The sequence below is a fragment of the Xenopus laevis genome, chromosome 5L, assembly GCF_017654675.1.
Source record: "Xenopus laevis strain J_2021 chromosome 5L, Xenopus_laevis_v10.1, whole genome shotgun sequence".
NCBI classification, from domain to species: Eukaryota; Metazoa; Chordata; class Amphibia; order Anura; family Pipidae; genus Xenopus; species Xenopus laevis.
Window position 1 is genome coordinate 58,994,752 of NC_054379.1, and position 17,526 is coordinate 59,012,277.

At 45.9% G+C, this 17,526-nt stretch overlaps 2 protein-coding genes across 6 annotated transcripts in view; one reads left to right on the forward strand and one right to left on the reverse strand.

The window, feature by feature from the left end:
• Positions 1-1,716, reverse strand: part of LOC101027285 (lysosomal-trafficking regulator) — a 223,919-nt gene extending 222,203 nt beyond the window's left edge. For 2 of the 4 annotated variants that reach the window (XM_018263118.2, XM_018263117.2), the window contains exon 1: positions 1,558-1,716. The gene's annotated coding sequence lies outside the window, so the exon portion shown is untranslated. The remainder of the gene's footprint in view (positions 1-1,557) is intronic. The other 2 variants (XM_018263120.2, XM_018263119.2) reach the window with 1 other exon arrangement.
• Positions 1,717-9,607: 7,891 nt separating this feature from the next.
• LOC108716734 lies at positions 9,608-16,754 on the forward strand. 2 transcript variants are annotated; one of them, XR_005961243.1, is made up of 2 exons: positions 9,608-9,843; positions 16,111-16,754. XR_005961243.1 is itself a non-coding variant. In XM_041562789.1 (2 exons), the coding sequence occupies exons 1-2, from the start codon at positions 14,756-14,758 to the stop codon at positions 16,275-16,277; spliced, it is 612 nt and encodes a 203-aa protein (XP_041418723.1). In that variant the 5' UTR covers positions 9,850-14,755; the 3' UTR covers positions 16,278-16,754. The 2 variants fall into 2 exon arrangements, 1 of the variants encoding a protein (XP_041418723.1); XM_041562789.1 differs by lacking the exon at positions 9,608-9,843 and adding an exon at positions 9,850-15,200.
• The last annotated feature ends 772 nt before the right edge of the window (positions 16,755-17,526 follow it).

The window sequence follows — 17,526 nt, forward strand, 5'->3', positions numbered from 1 at the left end:
CACACTATTTTGCAACCCCACGTCAGAATAACTAATTTGAAATTCAAATTATAGCGAGCACACCCAAATTATCTTTCAATCAAATTAACAATCATTCCCAGACCATACTATAAAATATCAACAATGAACTATAAAATATAAACTATCAGTATAAAATATCAAGTATAAATATAAACTATATAAACTAAAAAATATCAAAAATCATGCATAACCTATGACCAGGGGCATAAATACAGAGGAAAAAGACTCTGCAGTTGCAGGGAGGATAAGCAATTTCAATACAGCTTGGTGAAATTGGTCCATTTAGCAATGTTTTGGGGCTGCAAATTGAATTTGCTGTGGGGCCCGGTAACATCTAATTACGCACTGCCTATGACACTAGCAAAACACAGAATTTGCTTTTGACATTATTTATTTATTTATTTATTTAAATAGCAAATTTCACTGTCACATATCATAATACACTAGGTAAAATAGATCAATAGCAATATGTTTGCTTCTATTATAGAATAAAGGGAACCTCCAAACAAAAACTGTTTTTGAATAATAAAAGACAATGCAATTCTAAGCAACTTTAAAACATACATTAATGCCATTTTGTAAATGGTTTAAATTGTATTTGTAAATGTATATCCTAATGAAAGCAGTATCTATCTGGCTGTTTACATTCTTCTGCATTGCTGGCTCTGACACAAACAAAGTAGAAGCTGCAGCTTATTATGAGTTTGGAGAACTGAATTCTGCAATACTGTTTCAAGAGTCAGAGCCAGAGAAGGAAAACAACAATTGCATTTACAAACACATTTAAAACCACTGAATATTGTTACCATTGCATTTAAGAAGGTTGTTCAGAATGACACTCTCTTGTATTGTCTTTCATAATACAAACACAGTTTTCGGGTTGAGGACCCCTTTAAATATGTCACACAGGGAACAGTCATCTGCCCTGGACCATTGCTGCTCTATGTTGCTGAATAATGTTTGTCGCTAACAGAAAACACAAATAAGATGATTATGTTGTGATATAAGTAAGGGGAGAAAGCAACTCAAAACCAGAGGATGGAAAACCACAGGTTTAGTTACATCCCTGCACTCATTAACACAATTAAATGTTTAACACTGTACTGGATATTAAAGGCCTGCAGTTATGGTGCCTGACATTTCAACATCACAGACTACATACCATACTAATTGCTAGAATCCTTATGAGGTACAAACAATTTTTAGCAATTATATAGAGGATTATAGAGGATATAAACATCATTGCAAACCATCCCTTTTTTATTCAGTCAAGGGATTTAAATATAAAAGTAAAACATTTACATTTAAGGTGGCCTTTAGTTGGTTGGTTGTTTGCTTGCACACAATATGCATCTTGCACACCTCTTCAAAAGAGTAATTTAGAAAAAAAAAAACATCATAAATAATAACACTATTTAATCTGCTCTCAATGCAAAACTAAACCCTTTTAAGTAGCGTATTTAGGGACAAACAAATTGAGATTAAGAATGTTATAAAATGATTGGATCACTGCAAAGTGTACGATGATTTACTCACTGTTTCGATGACAGGAACTAATTCATGAGGAGATCTATTGCCATATCTGCTACTACTGCAAACCTGACAAGGCTCTATGGTAGAATATAGAACGGAGCTTCCAAAAGGCCTTGACGTCACAACCATGTGACCAAATGTGGGCGGGGGCGTGATGTGACGTAGGGGAAATGTCAAACTCATATTCCTGCGAAAGATCGGCCTACGTCTTACCACGTGACAGCAAAGACGCAGGGGCTGCTTGCTTCCTATCTAGAAATGGTAGCGGCTAGCCGCTAGTTCCTATCCTCAGAAAGAACGTCGATTACATCGTCATCACGTGACTTTACCATGTGACTGCTGGGAAAGGTTTAGCTGCTGCTGAGCGGCAGATTGAAATGGCTGCTGCTTCGGAAAATGTTGTGCGGTGAACTTTTTGTGGTATCTGCAACTTACTCCCCATGGTATGAGTTTTGCCAACTCGTATTGTAGGCTGGGTGCAGAGTGCCACTACTAATTTAAACTTGGTGATTTCATAGTTCCAATGGATTATGGGATTATTTGCTGTGGAGGATGTTACTGTGTGTGCCCCTTGATGGGAGTGGTGTGATTTAATGCACTGTGTGTGCCCATACCTCCCAACTGTCCCTTTTTCGGACAGTCCCTCTTTTGACAGCTCAACCCGCAGTCCCTCATTTGTACTGGAAAGTCCCTCTTTTCTCTGCACTGAACAGCCAGAAAAAGAAACAAAGTTTCTCACTTAATTGGCTTTTAGCAGAGAGCCCAGAACAGCTAACAGGTGCAAATAAGATACTTTGTAACAATTTTGAGACACAAAAACACAGTTTAGATAAGGAGAAATATTTTCAAACTTTCGTAACCTGCCAAATTTTGTAAAACAAACATGGTAATTAGGGGGTGTGGCCACAGAAAGGGGTGTGGTCAGAAAATTGCTGCGCTACATGCGGAAATTTTTTGTCCCTCTTTTTACTTCCAAAATGTTGGGAGGTATGTGTGCCCATTGCTGGTCTGTGATGGGATGCACTTTGACCCTTGCTGGGAGTGTGCTGAGGGTAAGCATTGTGCCCCTTGGAGGTGAGGGGATGCACTGTGCCCCTTGCTGGGAGTGGGGTGAGGGTAAGCATTGTGCCCCTTACTTGGGGGTGAGGGGGATGCACTGTGCCTCTTGCTGGGAGTGGGGTGAGCAGATGCACTGTGCCTCCCACCTGGGGGTGGGGGTAAGGGGATGCACTGTGCCACTTACTGGGGGGGGGCATGAGGTGATGCACTGTACCACTTGCTGAGGGCCGGGGAAAGGGGATGCACTGTGCCTCTTGCTGGGAGTGGGGCGAGGGGATGCACTGTGCCCCTTGCTGGTAGTGGGGTGAGGGGATGCACTGTGCCCCTTGCTTGGAGTGGGGTGAGGGGATGCACTGTGCCCCTTGCTGGGAGTTGGGTGAGGGGATGCACTGTGCCCCTTGCTGGGAGTGGGATGAGGGGATGCACTGTGCCCCTTGCTGGGAGTGGGATGAGGGGATGCACTGTGCCCCTTGCTGGGGTGTAGGACTGGGGAGATGCGCTGTACCCCCCTAGACTTCGACCACCCTCCCTCCACACTCCCAAGTCTTTCCTGTGTGCCTTCACCCCGGTGACTGATGAGGAAGTCTCAAAACTTTTGGCCTCTTCTCACCTTACTAACTGTCCGCTTGATCCCATTCCTTCAAAACTTCTCTGCAATACCAATCTTTGTCTTATCAAAGCCTTTACTCATCTATTTAGTCTCTCACTCTCATCTGGAATCTTTCTCAACTAAAACATGCTCTTGTCACCCCCATTCTGAAAAAATCCTCTCTTGATCCCTTCAATCTTGATAAACTCCGACCTATCTCTCTTCTACCTTTTATCTCTGAACTACTTGAGCGACTAATCTACAGCCGACTAAGGTCATTCCTCTCTGACATCAACCTGCTTGACCCCCTGCAATCTGGTTTTAAGCAACAACACTCCTCTGAAACTGCCCTAACCAACTAACTAATGACCATTAACAGCTAAAGCCAACAACCATTTCTCACTACTAATACTGCTTGATCTCTCTGCTGCATTTGACACTGTGGATCACCCTCTCCTCCTCCAGTCCCTCCATTCCCTTGGCCTGCGTGACACTGCCCTGTCCTGGTTCTCTTCTTACTTCACTAATCTTTCCTTCACTGTCTCCTACAATGAAGTAGCATCTTCTCCCGTACCTCTTTCTGTTGGGGTTCCTCAAGGCTCTGTCCTGGGCCCCTTATTATTCTCCCTCTATATATCTTCCCTCTGCAAACTCAACTCATATGGTTTCCACTACCACCTCTATGCTGACGATACTTGGATCTATCTCTCCTCTCCTGATCTCAACCCAGAGCTCCTAACTCGGGTCTCCTGCCTGTCCGCTATCTCTACTTGGATGTCACAACGTTACCTCAAATTAAACCTCTCTAAAACGGAAATGGTTCTCTTACCTCCAACTAACACCCGTAATATCCTGGAAGTATCTATCATAGCTAACAATTTCACTATCACCCTGTCTTCCCAGGCATGGTGCCTATGGGTTATCCTAGATTCTGCCCTGTCCTTCACTCCTCATATCCAGTCACTTATTAAATCATGTCACTTCGACCTAAGGAACATATCCAACATTCGATCCTTTGTCACCCGAGATTTCCTGCCAAAATTCTTATTCACTCTCTTTTCATATCACGTCTAGACTACTGTAACTCTTTTAATTGGCCTTTCCCGCCAGAGACTGTCACTTCTCCAGTCCATAATGAACATCACTGCCAGGCTTATACACCTCAGCAACTGCTCCTCCTCTGCCATGCCACTCTGCCAATCCCTGCACTGGGTTCCGCTACCTTTCAGAATAAAGTTCAAATTAATGACCTTGACATTCAAAGCACTTCATAACTCTGCCCCACCCTACATCTCTGACCTCATTTCTATATACTTACCCAACAGCTTACAACACTCCTCTACTGACCTGCTGCTCAATTCTTTTCTCATTAACTCCTCACATGCTCGCATTCAAGACTTTGCAAGGGCTGCACCTCTCCTCTGGAATGCTCTCCCACGGTCTGTCCGACTTTCTCCCAAACGTTCTGCTTTCAAAAGATCTCTTATAACGCACTTATTTAGAGAAGCCTATCCTCACTTTGCTTAACTACCAAATTCAATACCACATACAGTGCCACATCTCTCACCCACTTCATTCTGATATTGCCCACACCTTTTGTCTTATTCCCTTCCTTTTAAATTGTAAGCTCATTTGCGCAGGGCCTTTCTCACCTTTTGTTCTGGTATTGGTTGTGATGTATGTAACTCCGCTGCAAAATATGTTGACGCTATATATATATATATATATATATATATATATATATATATATATATATATATATATATATATATATATATATATATCTCTTAATAAATAATATCATATGGTGGGGGTAAGGGGATGCACTGTGCCACTTGCTGGGTGTCGGGTTAAGGGGATGCACTGTGACACTTGCTGGGGGGTCGGGGTAAGGGGATGCACTGTGCCACTTGCTGGGGTCGGGGTAAGGGTATGCACTGTGCCACTTGCTGGGGGTTGGCGTAAGGGGATGCACTGTGCCCCTTACTGGTGGGTGAGGGGATGCACTGTGCCCTTGCTGGGGGGTGAGGGGAAGCACTGTGCCCTTGCTGGGGGGTGAGGGGAAGCACTGTGCCCTTGTTGGGGGGGTGAGGGGATGCACTGTGCCCTTGTTGGGGGGTGAGGGGATGCACTGTGCCCTTGTTGGGGGGTGAGGGGATGCACTGTCCCCCTTGTTAGGGGGTGAGGGGATGCACTGTACCCTTGCTGGGAGTGGGGTGAAGGGATGCACTGTCCCCCTTGTTCGGGGGGGGGAGGTGATGCACTGCCCCCCTTGTTTGGGGTAAGGGGATGCACTGTCCCCCTTGTTGGGGGTAAGGGGATGCACTGTCCCCCTTGTTGGGGGGTGGGGTTAAGGAGATACACTGTGCCACTTGAGGGAAGAGGGGATGCACTGTGCCCTTGCTGGGGGTGAGGGATGCACTGTGACACCTCCTTGCTGGGGAGGTGAGTTGATGCACTTTTCCACCTTGATGGGGGGGTGATGTGAGGGGATGCACTCTACCCCTTGCTGGAGTTGGGGGATACACTGTGCTAGTTGTATGTGGGTGGGGGATACACTGTGCCACTTGCTGTGGGAGCATAATTCAAATGTGACATGACTGTGTATGAATGGGATATAGAAGGTTGACTACACTGGTTTATTTTTTAGCTATGTTGTACAGCAACAACCATTTTACATTAAGGTCATACTTGTTTTAAAATTCTTAGTTGTTTATCTCTTTCACTTTTGTATGTACAGTGAAGTTCCAGTGTATGCATATTTCCCACAAGAATCATCAGCAGTAGATTTGGGACTTGGGGTGGTGGGTTTCAGTGTGTAACTTGCTGTTGTGGGGTATTGAGAATTGTGCTGCTGGATGGAAGGGGGGATTTAGTGGGATACTTGTTGTGTGGAGTTGTACACTGTGCCACTTGCTTATAGACTTGACCCCCTTTAGGCCCTTTATGTAACTGTGTTTTTGGGTGCTATATAATATTCGTCTGTTGTGTAATGTATGTGTATTGTTGTGTGATTAAAAATCAATGTGCCATAATGTTGTGGGTGCTCTGTACAGTATGTGAGATGTGATAAGGTGCATGTGTTTTGTAAAGCATTTGTGCAATGTTCTCAAAATGCTGTCAATATTACAGTATCGTTAGGCTTTTAATAGTCCAGTCTTGGATTTTCTAAATCATAGTTCCTTTTCTGGTGGAGCATAGCTTCTTATACCTTTTTAAGTTTATCTTACTTAAAGAAATAGTTACCTATAGTAAATCGTCAGTGTTATCTGTCTGTTTAGACATGTAAATGTAAATGACAGAGGGACCATTGCAGGAGCAGAAGGAGGAAACAGGACATAAAGAGGCCTATGCAGCGTTACAGGCCTCCTCGATGCCTGAATCTTGTGGAAGATAGCAGTCCAGTGGTGAGGAGTCATAACGTCAGCGTGTGGAGGAGGTCAGGAAGAGGTGTGGTGTGTAGGACCAGGCATAGAGCAGCCTGATGATTGTCCAGGGAGGATCAGCAACTTCTCGCAGCAGCAGGCAAGTAGAGGGGGTGGGCAAGGGGGAACACCACACCTGGATGCCCTGTCTCACTGGGGGACGACACCAGGGGGCTCCAGACCATGCAGGGGAGGAGGGGACCAAGCTCTCAGCAAGGCCCACCAGGTGGCACAGGTTAGTGGAGGCAAGGAGGTGGGGGCAGATGATGGGTCTGAGACAACGGTCATCCAGGAGTCAAAGCTGGCAGCGCAGCGAGAGGAGGAGGGATTGAGGGTGGAGAGGCAGCAATAGACCGCCATCTGGGGACTGCAGTGTCAGAGGCACAGGTGCAGTAACAACTAGGGTTTCCACCTGGCCGGTATTTTACCGGCCTGGCCGGTAAAAATTATGGTTGATCCCAATGTTATTAATAGGGAAAAAAGATAAATATATAGGAAGGCCTGTATTTTATTCCAGAAAATGTGGCAACCCTAGTAACAACAGTGGGCCTTGGCAGGAGTCCTCGCTAGCTACGGTAAGGAACCAACAGGCCTAGGGGGGAATGTCAAGCTAGAGGTTATGGAGAAAATATGGATGGGGGGGGTTTGTGGAGATATTTTTGCTACTCCCATTGGAGTCGGTTTTTAACTTGGAGGAGTAGGATAAAAAGAATAGTAAAGAGGAAAAGGAGAAGCGGTACAGGAAGATTCTAAAATCATTTGGATATGGCTTAGGGCCATGCTTTAGGGATAAGGCAGTCAGCATGATAATGTAGACGGGATGCTGATGGCAAAGGAGGCCCACATCAAATCAGTGTTCCACCTCCTCCCTTTTCACCAGGAATGCCATCACTTGTTAGGGTGCTGGTTCAACAGGCCCCTTTATATTGATCTCTGCCTCCCTATGGGCTGTTCCATATTCTGCAAATACTTTGAGATGTTTAGTAGTTTTACTGAATGTGTCATCAGTAGGCTGGCAGGGTATGGCTATCTATAGTGCACTATTTAGACAATTTCTCTGTGTGGGGCTGGCGAACTCCGACATTTGTAGGCAGAAGTTGCAGGAGGCTACAGCAGAATTTGGGGAACCCCTGGTGGTAGAAAAAAACAAGGGCCCTACATCAGTTATCCAGTTTTAGGTTTGGAAGTGGATTCAGTAGTGGGATAGTTCAGGCTCCTGGAAAATAAGTTCCTTGAGCTCTTTCAGGCCACTGGGGAATTGAGGCATGCCACGAAGTGTAAACCTAGGCAGGTGCAGTCACTACTGGTGAAGCACAACTTGCATGCTACAGGAGGTTGGCGCTGGTGACTGCAGGGGTGCAGGCACTGCACCACCACATCCACCTTAACAAGGTTAGGGCAGATCTCGCAGTTTCGAGGAGTTTCTGACAGACTTCAAAGACCAGGTGTACTTCCAGCATAGAGAAAACCTTGCACAGGAGATTTAGCTTTCACTGACGCAGCAGGTAGTTGCAGCTTCAGTGTATATTCAACGGACAATGGTGTGTGACCATGTGGCAGCAAGAATGGGCAGAGGCAGGGTTGGTGTGCAATTTGCAGTTCTTGGAGCTGTTCCCAATAGCTTTGTGTATGGGGGGAGATGAGGGATCACAGGACAGCCTTCTTCTCTGGCAACATGAGTGTCATACAGAGGATAAACAGTTTGTCTGCCACATCCTTCCAGGTGCTTTGATTGAACTCATGGGAGCGTTTTTCAACAGGTGGTGCCCAAGGTGTCAAAGGTAAAGTATCTGTTCCCACAACATTTGTGGTATCTAAGAGTGCAGACTGTTGAAGCTGGTAAAGTCTTCAGTAGCAGAGTCTACCTGGGAGGCATATGGTAAGGTTTCCAGAGAACAGAGTGGTAATCAAGTGGTTTGGACACAGAGGTATGAAGTGGGCAGGAGTGAGAGCTATAATGGATGAGAGCTGGGAGGCAGGCTGATGTCCTAGTTATTCATGCCAGATGCAACAATATGGGGTTGGTGGATCTCTAAACAGTCAGGCTTATACTCCCAGATGTGTTGATGGTGGTCTGGACACCAGGTTAAATTGGCTAGCCCTTAAAGCAATGGAAAAAAGTAGGGGAAAGTTAACAAAGTCATGGCGCCATTTGTGCATAGTGATAGGCCAATGAGCGTTAGAGGAACGGTAAACTGGTTACTAAAGGGCATGTAAACCCCCACACTCAAAAACATTTTAATCAGTGAACAGCCTCTTTGAAATCTTTAGATAGCTGCCACTCTGGTTGTTAAAAGGTTATAACAGTAAGGCTGCAACATCCCCTTAATCACCTAGAAATCTGGCTCCTCCTCTAACCCATTTGGCCCGCTCCCTCAGGAATTTAATTTGGCTGTTGGCTAATGAGCATGCTCAGATTACCAAACAAAAGTTCCAAAGGGTGCTACCGATCATACCTCAAAAAAAAGAAAAGTGCAGAAAAAAAACAAGAAGAAAAATATAGTGTAGCATTCTTAGTAAAAATTACACCTTAAAGTAATGACCTGGACATTTTTTATATTTCGCCATATGGCCGCCGCCGATGCGGTATAAGCATCTTTACGACCTACCTTTGCACAATCGCCCGATCATTCCGATTCCCATCCGATTTGTGTTCATCAGGCATGACTGCAGCATGCCGGGTGTGGCGCCGGTTGGGATTGAGGAATACGGACCACTGAGCAAGAGTGTACTTTTACAAGATCAGTACAAGCCATGCTAAAATCGCTGTGTATGTATATTACCGGGGGAAGAGCCTTTTGTCCTGGTGTCTTTTGTTTGCCTAGGGAAGTCTACCTCCCCCCCCCCTCTTCTATGGACATGTGTCTGTGTGCTGTTTCCACCAATTGGTTCATAGCATAACATGCTCATTGATTGGATATATTGTAAAACCACCTTTTGTCTTGGTGTATAATAAACCACTGGCCATGGTAGAGGGAGGCAGAATACTGGACCCCAGCTGAGAACGTCTGCTGTGACGTTATTTCAGGGGGATTGCGCAACATCACCACACGATACATCAAGGTTTCTGGATCGATTGTCCATTAAGATGAAAGATCATTTTTTCCTACGATATCAGATGGCGAGCCCAGGCAGGTGGTCCAATTTTTCCCTTAATTTCAGCAGAATTAAAAGGGGCCATATCTTATTTCGGGCAGCAAAAAGGCTGGCATTGAGGTAAGACCTTTTTGTTTTGATACTCTCATATTTGAGAAAGTTTTTGCTGTCTGCAAATTGATTTGCGGTCTCTAGGATCCTGGAATCAGGTAAAAATCTACCAAAAGAACCTTTTGGGTGTATGTGTGGTGTTTTTCAGTATTAACTGCCCAGGTACTGGTTGGGGCATATCTGCATAACAGCTGTGGGGTTTTTATTCATTTATTTATTTTTTTAACCATAAGGGACTGTTATTGCACCCTGCTGGAGGATCTGTGAGTGATTCAGACCAGTGGAGGGAGTTTCTGTGTATGCCGGGTGGTTGTAGGATAATCTTGTAGCAGGCAGATATGGCCAACAGTATCTAGAGGGGATTTAGAATAATTGTTTTTTTTCATTTGTGTTCGTTTTCTGTCTGTCTACTAAGTGGTGTTTGTTTTAAAATTGCGACTCTATAGGTTTCATCCTTGAGAAAATCTTTTGTTTGGGATTGTGTGCTTTTATTATTACAAGTTTCAATATTGGAGGTTGGGTAACAATCCGACCAATCTGAATTACCTACGCCATTTTGAAATAGCACATGTGCCAGTGGCCATTTTGTCTTTAAGCACATGTGCCAGCAGCCATTTTGTCTTTGTTTTCGAAAAAGGTATATTGGGCTATTGGTGGGAGACCCATCCCCTGCATATAACCTTAACAGTTGTTCTATTGTATATAATAGATTTTCATCTTTACATTTCATAACAGCAAAGTTCTCTTTGAACTTTTTGGAACATTTTTTACATTTTTGTTATACCTCTCTGCTGTTCTCTGCAGTCTATTGACTGCTACTTCCTCCGGGATAGGGGGTTTTCCTAAGGAAGAGACCATCACATGGTGTTGTAATTGTCCTTTTGTGTGAGGGAAGGAAGAGTGTTGCATGGTTTACAACATAAGGCTATTTGTTAACTAGCTGTTTCTCTTTTTATACTCCTTGTTTTCCTGCTCTTTCTCTCTTTATTTTCCTCTCTTTATCCTTCCTTCCATCCTTTATTCTCCCCATCTCTCTCACTTTTCTCCTTTTCTCTCCTTTAAAACACTTTTGCTTACTCTCTCTCTCTCTCTCTCTCTCTCTCTCTCTCTCTCTCTCTCACTCACCACACTAACTCCTTATCTTGCTTTTGGCTAGCCCTCTTTTCTGTTTTAATCCATTCTCAAACCAACACATTCTCTGTAGGTTCGGTTGGAAGACATCTTTTCCGTCATTGGAAGTCTGGTAGTGTAAGATAGCTGCTGTCTGCTTATGAAAGTTGCTGTTAGGAAGGAAATTCCTGTTAGTTACGACCATAAGGGCTGTGCTGCGAATTCAGGCTGTATAGGGCGAAAAAAACAGTGAACTGGTTAGCTTTTTGTGAGGAGAAAGTGGGCCAAGCCTACTCGGGTTCATCAATTGTCACGTGAGCTTTGTTCTCTTTTCTCTTCCCCTCGAGGTCCATCTTAAGGGTGGAAGGTGTCTGTGGTTCGTACCAAAGCCCGGGGGTGGGGAAATTATTGAGGACGATTCCCTTTCTTGTTCGCTTTCTTGACTTTTCATCACTGAGTGACCAGGTGTCCAAGGTTCGTACCGGAAGCTTGGGGCACGGAACTTGGGGAGGGGTTTCTCTGTTTCTATCTGTTTTTCTAGCCACTTTCTCTCAAAACCTATTGGCCAGACTGGGGTGACCAGGTGTCCGTGGTTGGTACCGGAATCCCTAGGAAGGTTCAACTATATCTCCCTTGTTCTCACTCCCTGTCGCTCCCTCAACACTCCAGGCATTGGGGACTCCTGCAGTCAGGGCGTTGTTTTGAGCCAATTTAGCATGAGGGATAAGGAAGGTGTCCGTGGTTCGTACTTGTCCGGATCCCTCGGCTGCTGATCCTTCTCTCTGAGTGGGCTACGGTGGATAATGTCCGTGGTTCGTATTTGAAGCCCTAGAGCTACTCAGAGGACGAACAGGTAAGGATCGACGGCGGTCTGCGCGGTGGACGTAGACACTGTAGGTGGACGCATCTAATTGGAAAAAGCTTGAGACTCGAGAATGGGTGTAGGGAAATCTAGGGAACAGAAGGGTACCACTTCTGAGTTCAGGACGGCTCAGCAGCACATCCACATATGGAGGAGGGAGTGTTAAGCCCCTCAAAGGCTGGCACAAATGGTCTTCAGGTTTAGAATGGTCCATCCCTAAGGAGGGGACGTTTGAGGTCTGGATCTGGGAAAAGTTTGTCCGTGAGTTCCACTCCAGACCCCAAACACATGGGTCTTTAGAGAAGGCCAATTTGTGGTTACAGGAATCAGAACTGCAGAAAGCAATAATGATAAGGACGAGACAAAGCTGCAAACAGGTTTAAATTTGCTAGCAACACAGGTCATCTCAACAGCCTCTGCTCATCTGTCTCCATCACCATCCCCACATTCGGAATCCGCAAAAGATGCCTCTGACAAAACAGATTACTGCTGCCTTGGAAAATCCGATTTGGTCACCTTATGTGAAGCCAGAGGTATCTCTATAATAGACAAATCCAAATTAGAATGCATAGAGGCCTTGGAAAGGGATGACTTCCACAGGGCCCTGAGGGGGATTACAGGCGCTACGGGGGGGGGCAAGGAATTCTGTAAGCAACTGACAGACAAAATGCCCACTATGTATAGTGTTGTGTCCCCATTCCTGTTTATGACAGCAATCCAGGGCCCAGATGAGGACGCCTCGGTCTATTGGTGGAGTTTAAAACAAGGGGTAACAGATGCAGGGTTAGAGCCAGGTCCAGATGCCCCAGAGAACACCCAGCAAGTATCGCCCATCCATCTAATGTTAAAGGCTAAATTTCTGGCTGGATTGGTGCCTAAGCTAAGAGATAGGCTAATGGTTGCACGACCAGAGGCCTATGAGTTTCCACTCCCTTATGGCAACAATCCAGGCCATAGAACTGGACCTGCATGCCAGGAAAGAGGCCAAGTCGGCCAAAATCATGGCAGCTCTTGAGCTAATAGCCCAGGACCACCATCCCTATCCTAGGAAAAACAAACTCACCAAATGTACTAATATAACTTGTTTTAATTGCGATCAAAAAGGACATTTAGCCGCCACTGTCCAGAAAATGAGGACAAGAAAGAACAAAATTCTCCTAGTCCTTATAAAGTTGTTCCTGACCAGCCTCCCGCACATAACCCAAACCCGGGGAAATCTTACCGTAGTACGGAGGGCCCTCCGGGAACCTACCATTTCATACCAGACCCTGAAACCGTTAAAACCATCGGAGCTGCTACACAGTCCCATAGGGTAAAGGCAAACCGGTTTTGGCCCATGTCAATCTATTTATTGAGGAATTGCCATATCCTCTGTCCTGCCTCATTGACACCGGCGCAGCCAGGACTGTTCTAGAAACACAAGATCTAAAAGGCAGGATTCCACTCTCTGGCAACACAACCCCCACCATTGGGCTTACAGGTCATCCAGTGACTCTTAGGGAGACGAAACCATTGTACTGCAGGTTAGATCAACACACCGAAGCAGTCAGATTTCTATTAGTTTCAGATGATGTCCCTATCAACCTATTGGGAGCAGACATTCTGTCGGAGATTCAGGCCAACATCACTTATACCCCAGAGGGTGTTGTGGTAACTAGTGCAATCACAGACGAGTTGCTGTGTGCAGTGGTGGCAGTCCCGTATACTTGGAGAACCTGGTACACATTTGTCCCTGGATGTACTAGCTGAGGTAGACCCTAAGGTTTGGGCGGTTGACAAATATGATGTGGGCTTGCTGCCAGTACCTCCAGCCAATATATACGGATTGCCCCCGGTTGCGTGCTACCAAAATTGCCACAGTATCCTCTGAGTATAGGGCAGATGGACAGTCTCAAGAACGAGATTGATAGCTATCTCCAAATCGGGGTCTTAACCCCAACACAATCACCCTGTAATACACCTTTATTTCCAGTGGCAAAAAAATCAGCCAAGGGTCAGGAAGTCACTTACCGACTGGTCCATGATCTCAGAGCCATTAACAAAATCATAGTCATAATCATGATGCCCCATTAGTGCCTAATCCTCAAACATTACTTGAGTCCATCCCTCCTAAAGCTTTGTGCTTTAGTGTTATTGACTTGTCTAAATCAATTACAGCAGAGATTGGATCCCTAATATTTCATTCAAAATGGGTCCTCTCTATACTTTACCCTCTCAGACACCATTTCAATTAACAGACGAACACTGGTCAACCCTCCAGGATCTGATCCAGGAACTCTCCAGGGCCCCGGCACTAGGTCATCCCAGCTATGACCTACCCTTTTATCTCTTTTGTCACGAAAGAAAAGGGCATGCCACTGGGGTACTGACCCAATTACATGGATCCAGGTATAGACCCATCGTACATTTCCACTGAATTGGATCCAGTCATCAAAGGTTCACCTGGGTGCGTCCGAGCTACCGCCGCCTGTGATGTGTTATTACAGAAAGTTGGTGACATCGTTTTAGATTCCCCTCTAACCCTTCTCACCCCACGCTCTGTCCAAGAGATTCTCAACCAGGTCCAGACCAAACATCTGTTATCAGCACGTCTTACCAAATATGAAGTGGCTCTCCTCACCCCTATTAACCTCACACTGAGACGATGTACAATCCTCAATCCCGCATCTCTTCTCCCGACCCATTCTTAATCGGAAGAAGAGGGGGGGGACAAAGGGATTGTGACTGACTCTAACCCAACCATGACAGAACCAACAGACAATTACAACTATCTTGAACTCATGGAACTCGAGACAGAAGCAGTTAGCCCTGTCAAGAGAGCTCCCCTTCCGGAAGCAATAGACCTTTTTGTAGATGGTTCCAGGTATTACACATCAGATGGTAAACCTCGCACAGGATACGCTGTAACAACAGTTGAAAGTAGTAGAAAGAGGCTCTCTTAGCAGCCACATGTCGGCCCAGGAGGCTGAATTACACGCATTGGCCAGAGCCTGTGAAAAACATGAAGGTTTAAGGATCAATGTACACACGGACTCGAGGTACGCATTTGGTATAGCTCACGATTTTGGCCCAATCTGGAAAGCTAGAGGATTCCTCACTAGCTCGGGGAAACCTATAAAACATGCCGAAATGATCAATAGATTGTTCATAGCATTCACTCTTCCTTTAGAAGTCAAAGCTCACACCACAGAGACCACCATGGAAGCCAAGGACAATGCAATGGCAGATCTGGCTACTAAAGAAGGAACCCTTGATCCCCCTCCCCTGTCTCTAATGCTAGCTAAACCCCCTGATGTGTCTCATGAGGAATTTAAGAAGTTGCAGGCTCAAGCGGAGAGTACAGAGAAGCGGAAATGGGCAACAGAGGGGGCTGATAAGATCTGGAGTCTCGATGGTAAGTGGTGCTTGCCTAAAGCATTATATCCGATGATGGCCCATGTAACCCACTACCCTAGTCACCAGTTCAAAACCGTCATGTGTGCTCAAGTAGAGGAGTACTGGATAGCTCCAGGATTCTCCACCACAGCCACCAAGCTCACTAGTGCTTGCCTGGTCTGTGCCTTACACAACCCTGGACGACCGGCTATAGCCCCAAGGAAACATTCTCCAAAACCTGAATACCCCTTCCAGAGAATCCAAATGCCTAAGAGTGGGCCCCACGAGTATGCTTTGGTCTGTGTGGACATGTTTTCTAGTTGGCCGGAGGCTTGGCCTGTTAAAAATGCTAATGCCTAAGAGTGGGCCCCACGAGTATGCTTTGGTCTGTGTGGACATGTTTTCTAGTTGGCCGGAGGCTTGGCCTGTTAAAAATGCTAATGCCATAACAACGGCTAAAAAGATCCTTTCCGAGGTTGTCTGTCGATGGGGAGTACCTGAAGCCATCAAATCTGACATGGGGACTCATTTTAAGGAAATTTGTGAGGCCCTTCACATCAACCAGGGTCTCCACACTCCATACCACCCCCAGATCAGCGGCAAGGTAGAGAGACTAAATGGTACTCTTAAGAACAAGATCTCTAAGATATCCGCTGACACGGGTAAACCTTGGCCTGAGTGTTTGTCTATTGCCCTGTACTCTGTGCGTAATGCCCCAAGACGGCCTCACGGGCTGTCCCCTTATGAGATTCTGTTCGGGAGTAGGCCCAAGACGGGATTGTACTTTCCCCAGCAGCTGTCGTCTTTACATTCTCAGTTGACGGGGTATGTGCAGTCTCTTCAGCGGGAACTCCAAAAGATACATCATAGAGTTCATGAATCTATTCCTGATCCAGAGTCTATAACCGGTTTGCATTCTATCCAACCAGGTGACTGGGTAGTCATAAATAAACATCAGCGCCAGGGACTAGATGCGAGATACACTGGACCGTACCAGGTTCTTTTGACAACATCCACCTCCCTTAAGGTCGAGGAACGTTACGGGTGGATCCACGCCAGCCACTGCAAGAAGCTGCTGGACTATCAAGTGCAATGATCAGGTGCATTGCTTCTATATACACTTGTTATTTAATGTATTTTGGATACTGCTGATGAGGAGTCACATCCGAATTTACTGTTCAAGATGAATTTACAATTAGCAAAGACGGCAAATAGGTCCAACTGCTGGGTGTGCTCCAAACCCCCTCCGAGCTAGAGCATCCCGACGATGGCGGCAGTACATGCCCTTTATGACATCAGGGTGGGCATGAGAAAATTTAGTCATTGAGGTAGATCAGCGGAACACCATCTGTCCATAGAATTTAATCAGACATTCTTAGATGGTAATGTCACCTATGGTCTTGATGTCAGCCCCGAGGCTTGTACTAGACTTAGCAGACCTGTGTGGGTATCCGGTTAATTAGGCCAGCCCGGGATTTGTTTTAATATCAGCTCTGGTTTTGGAGCCAAGTCCCTGGGGAGGACCGAATGCCCATCTGGGATAACCATCCAGATCGACCATAGAGTCCCTGACGGTAACAACCTAACCACCAGACATAATTATGTCTGCTGGGGGGGAGGGTGTGACATTCAGGAGGGTGCAGCAATCCCATTATCCATCCAGTTGTAGCGCAATGCCCGTAACCGTAACCCCAATGACCTTTGTATCTCATTAACTGGGCCCTATTACTTTTTGTGCGGCCAGGCTGCCTATAGAGTCGTTCCCCCGAATACTAGAGGGTCATGCTCCTTAGTCAGGTTAGTCCCTGCCTCCTACATTGCGGACGGTCACAAGGACCTGATGGTGCAGAGGAGGGTAGAAGGACCAGGAGAGAGCTATTCTCCGCAGGGGACCGTGCATGGGCATGGTTTCCGGCATGGACCGGATGGGGTATAGAACTTATGAAGCGGCTAAACAATTTTTCCATCATAATGGATGAGATGTTTAATGAGACAGTCGGAGCCATGAGAGAAGACCCTTATGTTTCAGGAGAAAATGGCTCTCGACTATCTTTTAGCATCAAAGGGGGGTTTCTGTGAGTTCATCGGGGAGGATTGCTGTACCTGGGTGGAAGATACTGGGGACAAGGTTCAGGCCCATCTTGACAAGGTGAAAGCGTTACAGGGACAAGCACGCGCTATTGCAGAGGAAGGTTTAGGGGGCTTCGGTGATATGTTGTTTTCTATTGGATCATGGCTTAAAGAAGTTGGAGTGTATGTCCTGATGCTGCTCTGCTTTCTTTTCCTCCTCTATGTGATGGCAAGAATGACCTGTTGTTTGGTGAACCAAGTTGCAAAGAGACGTG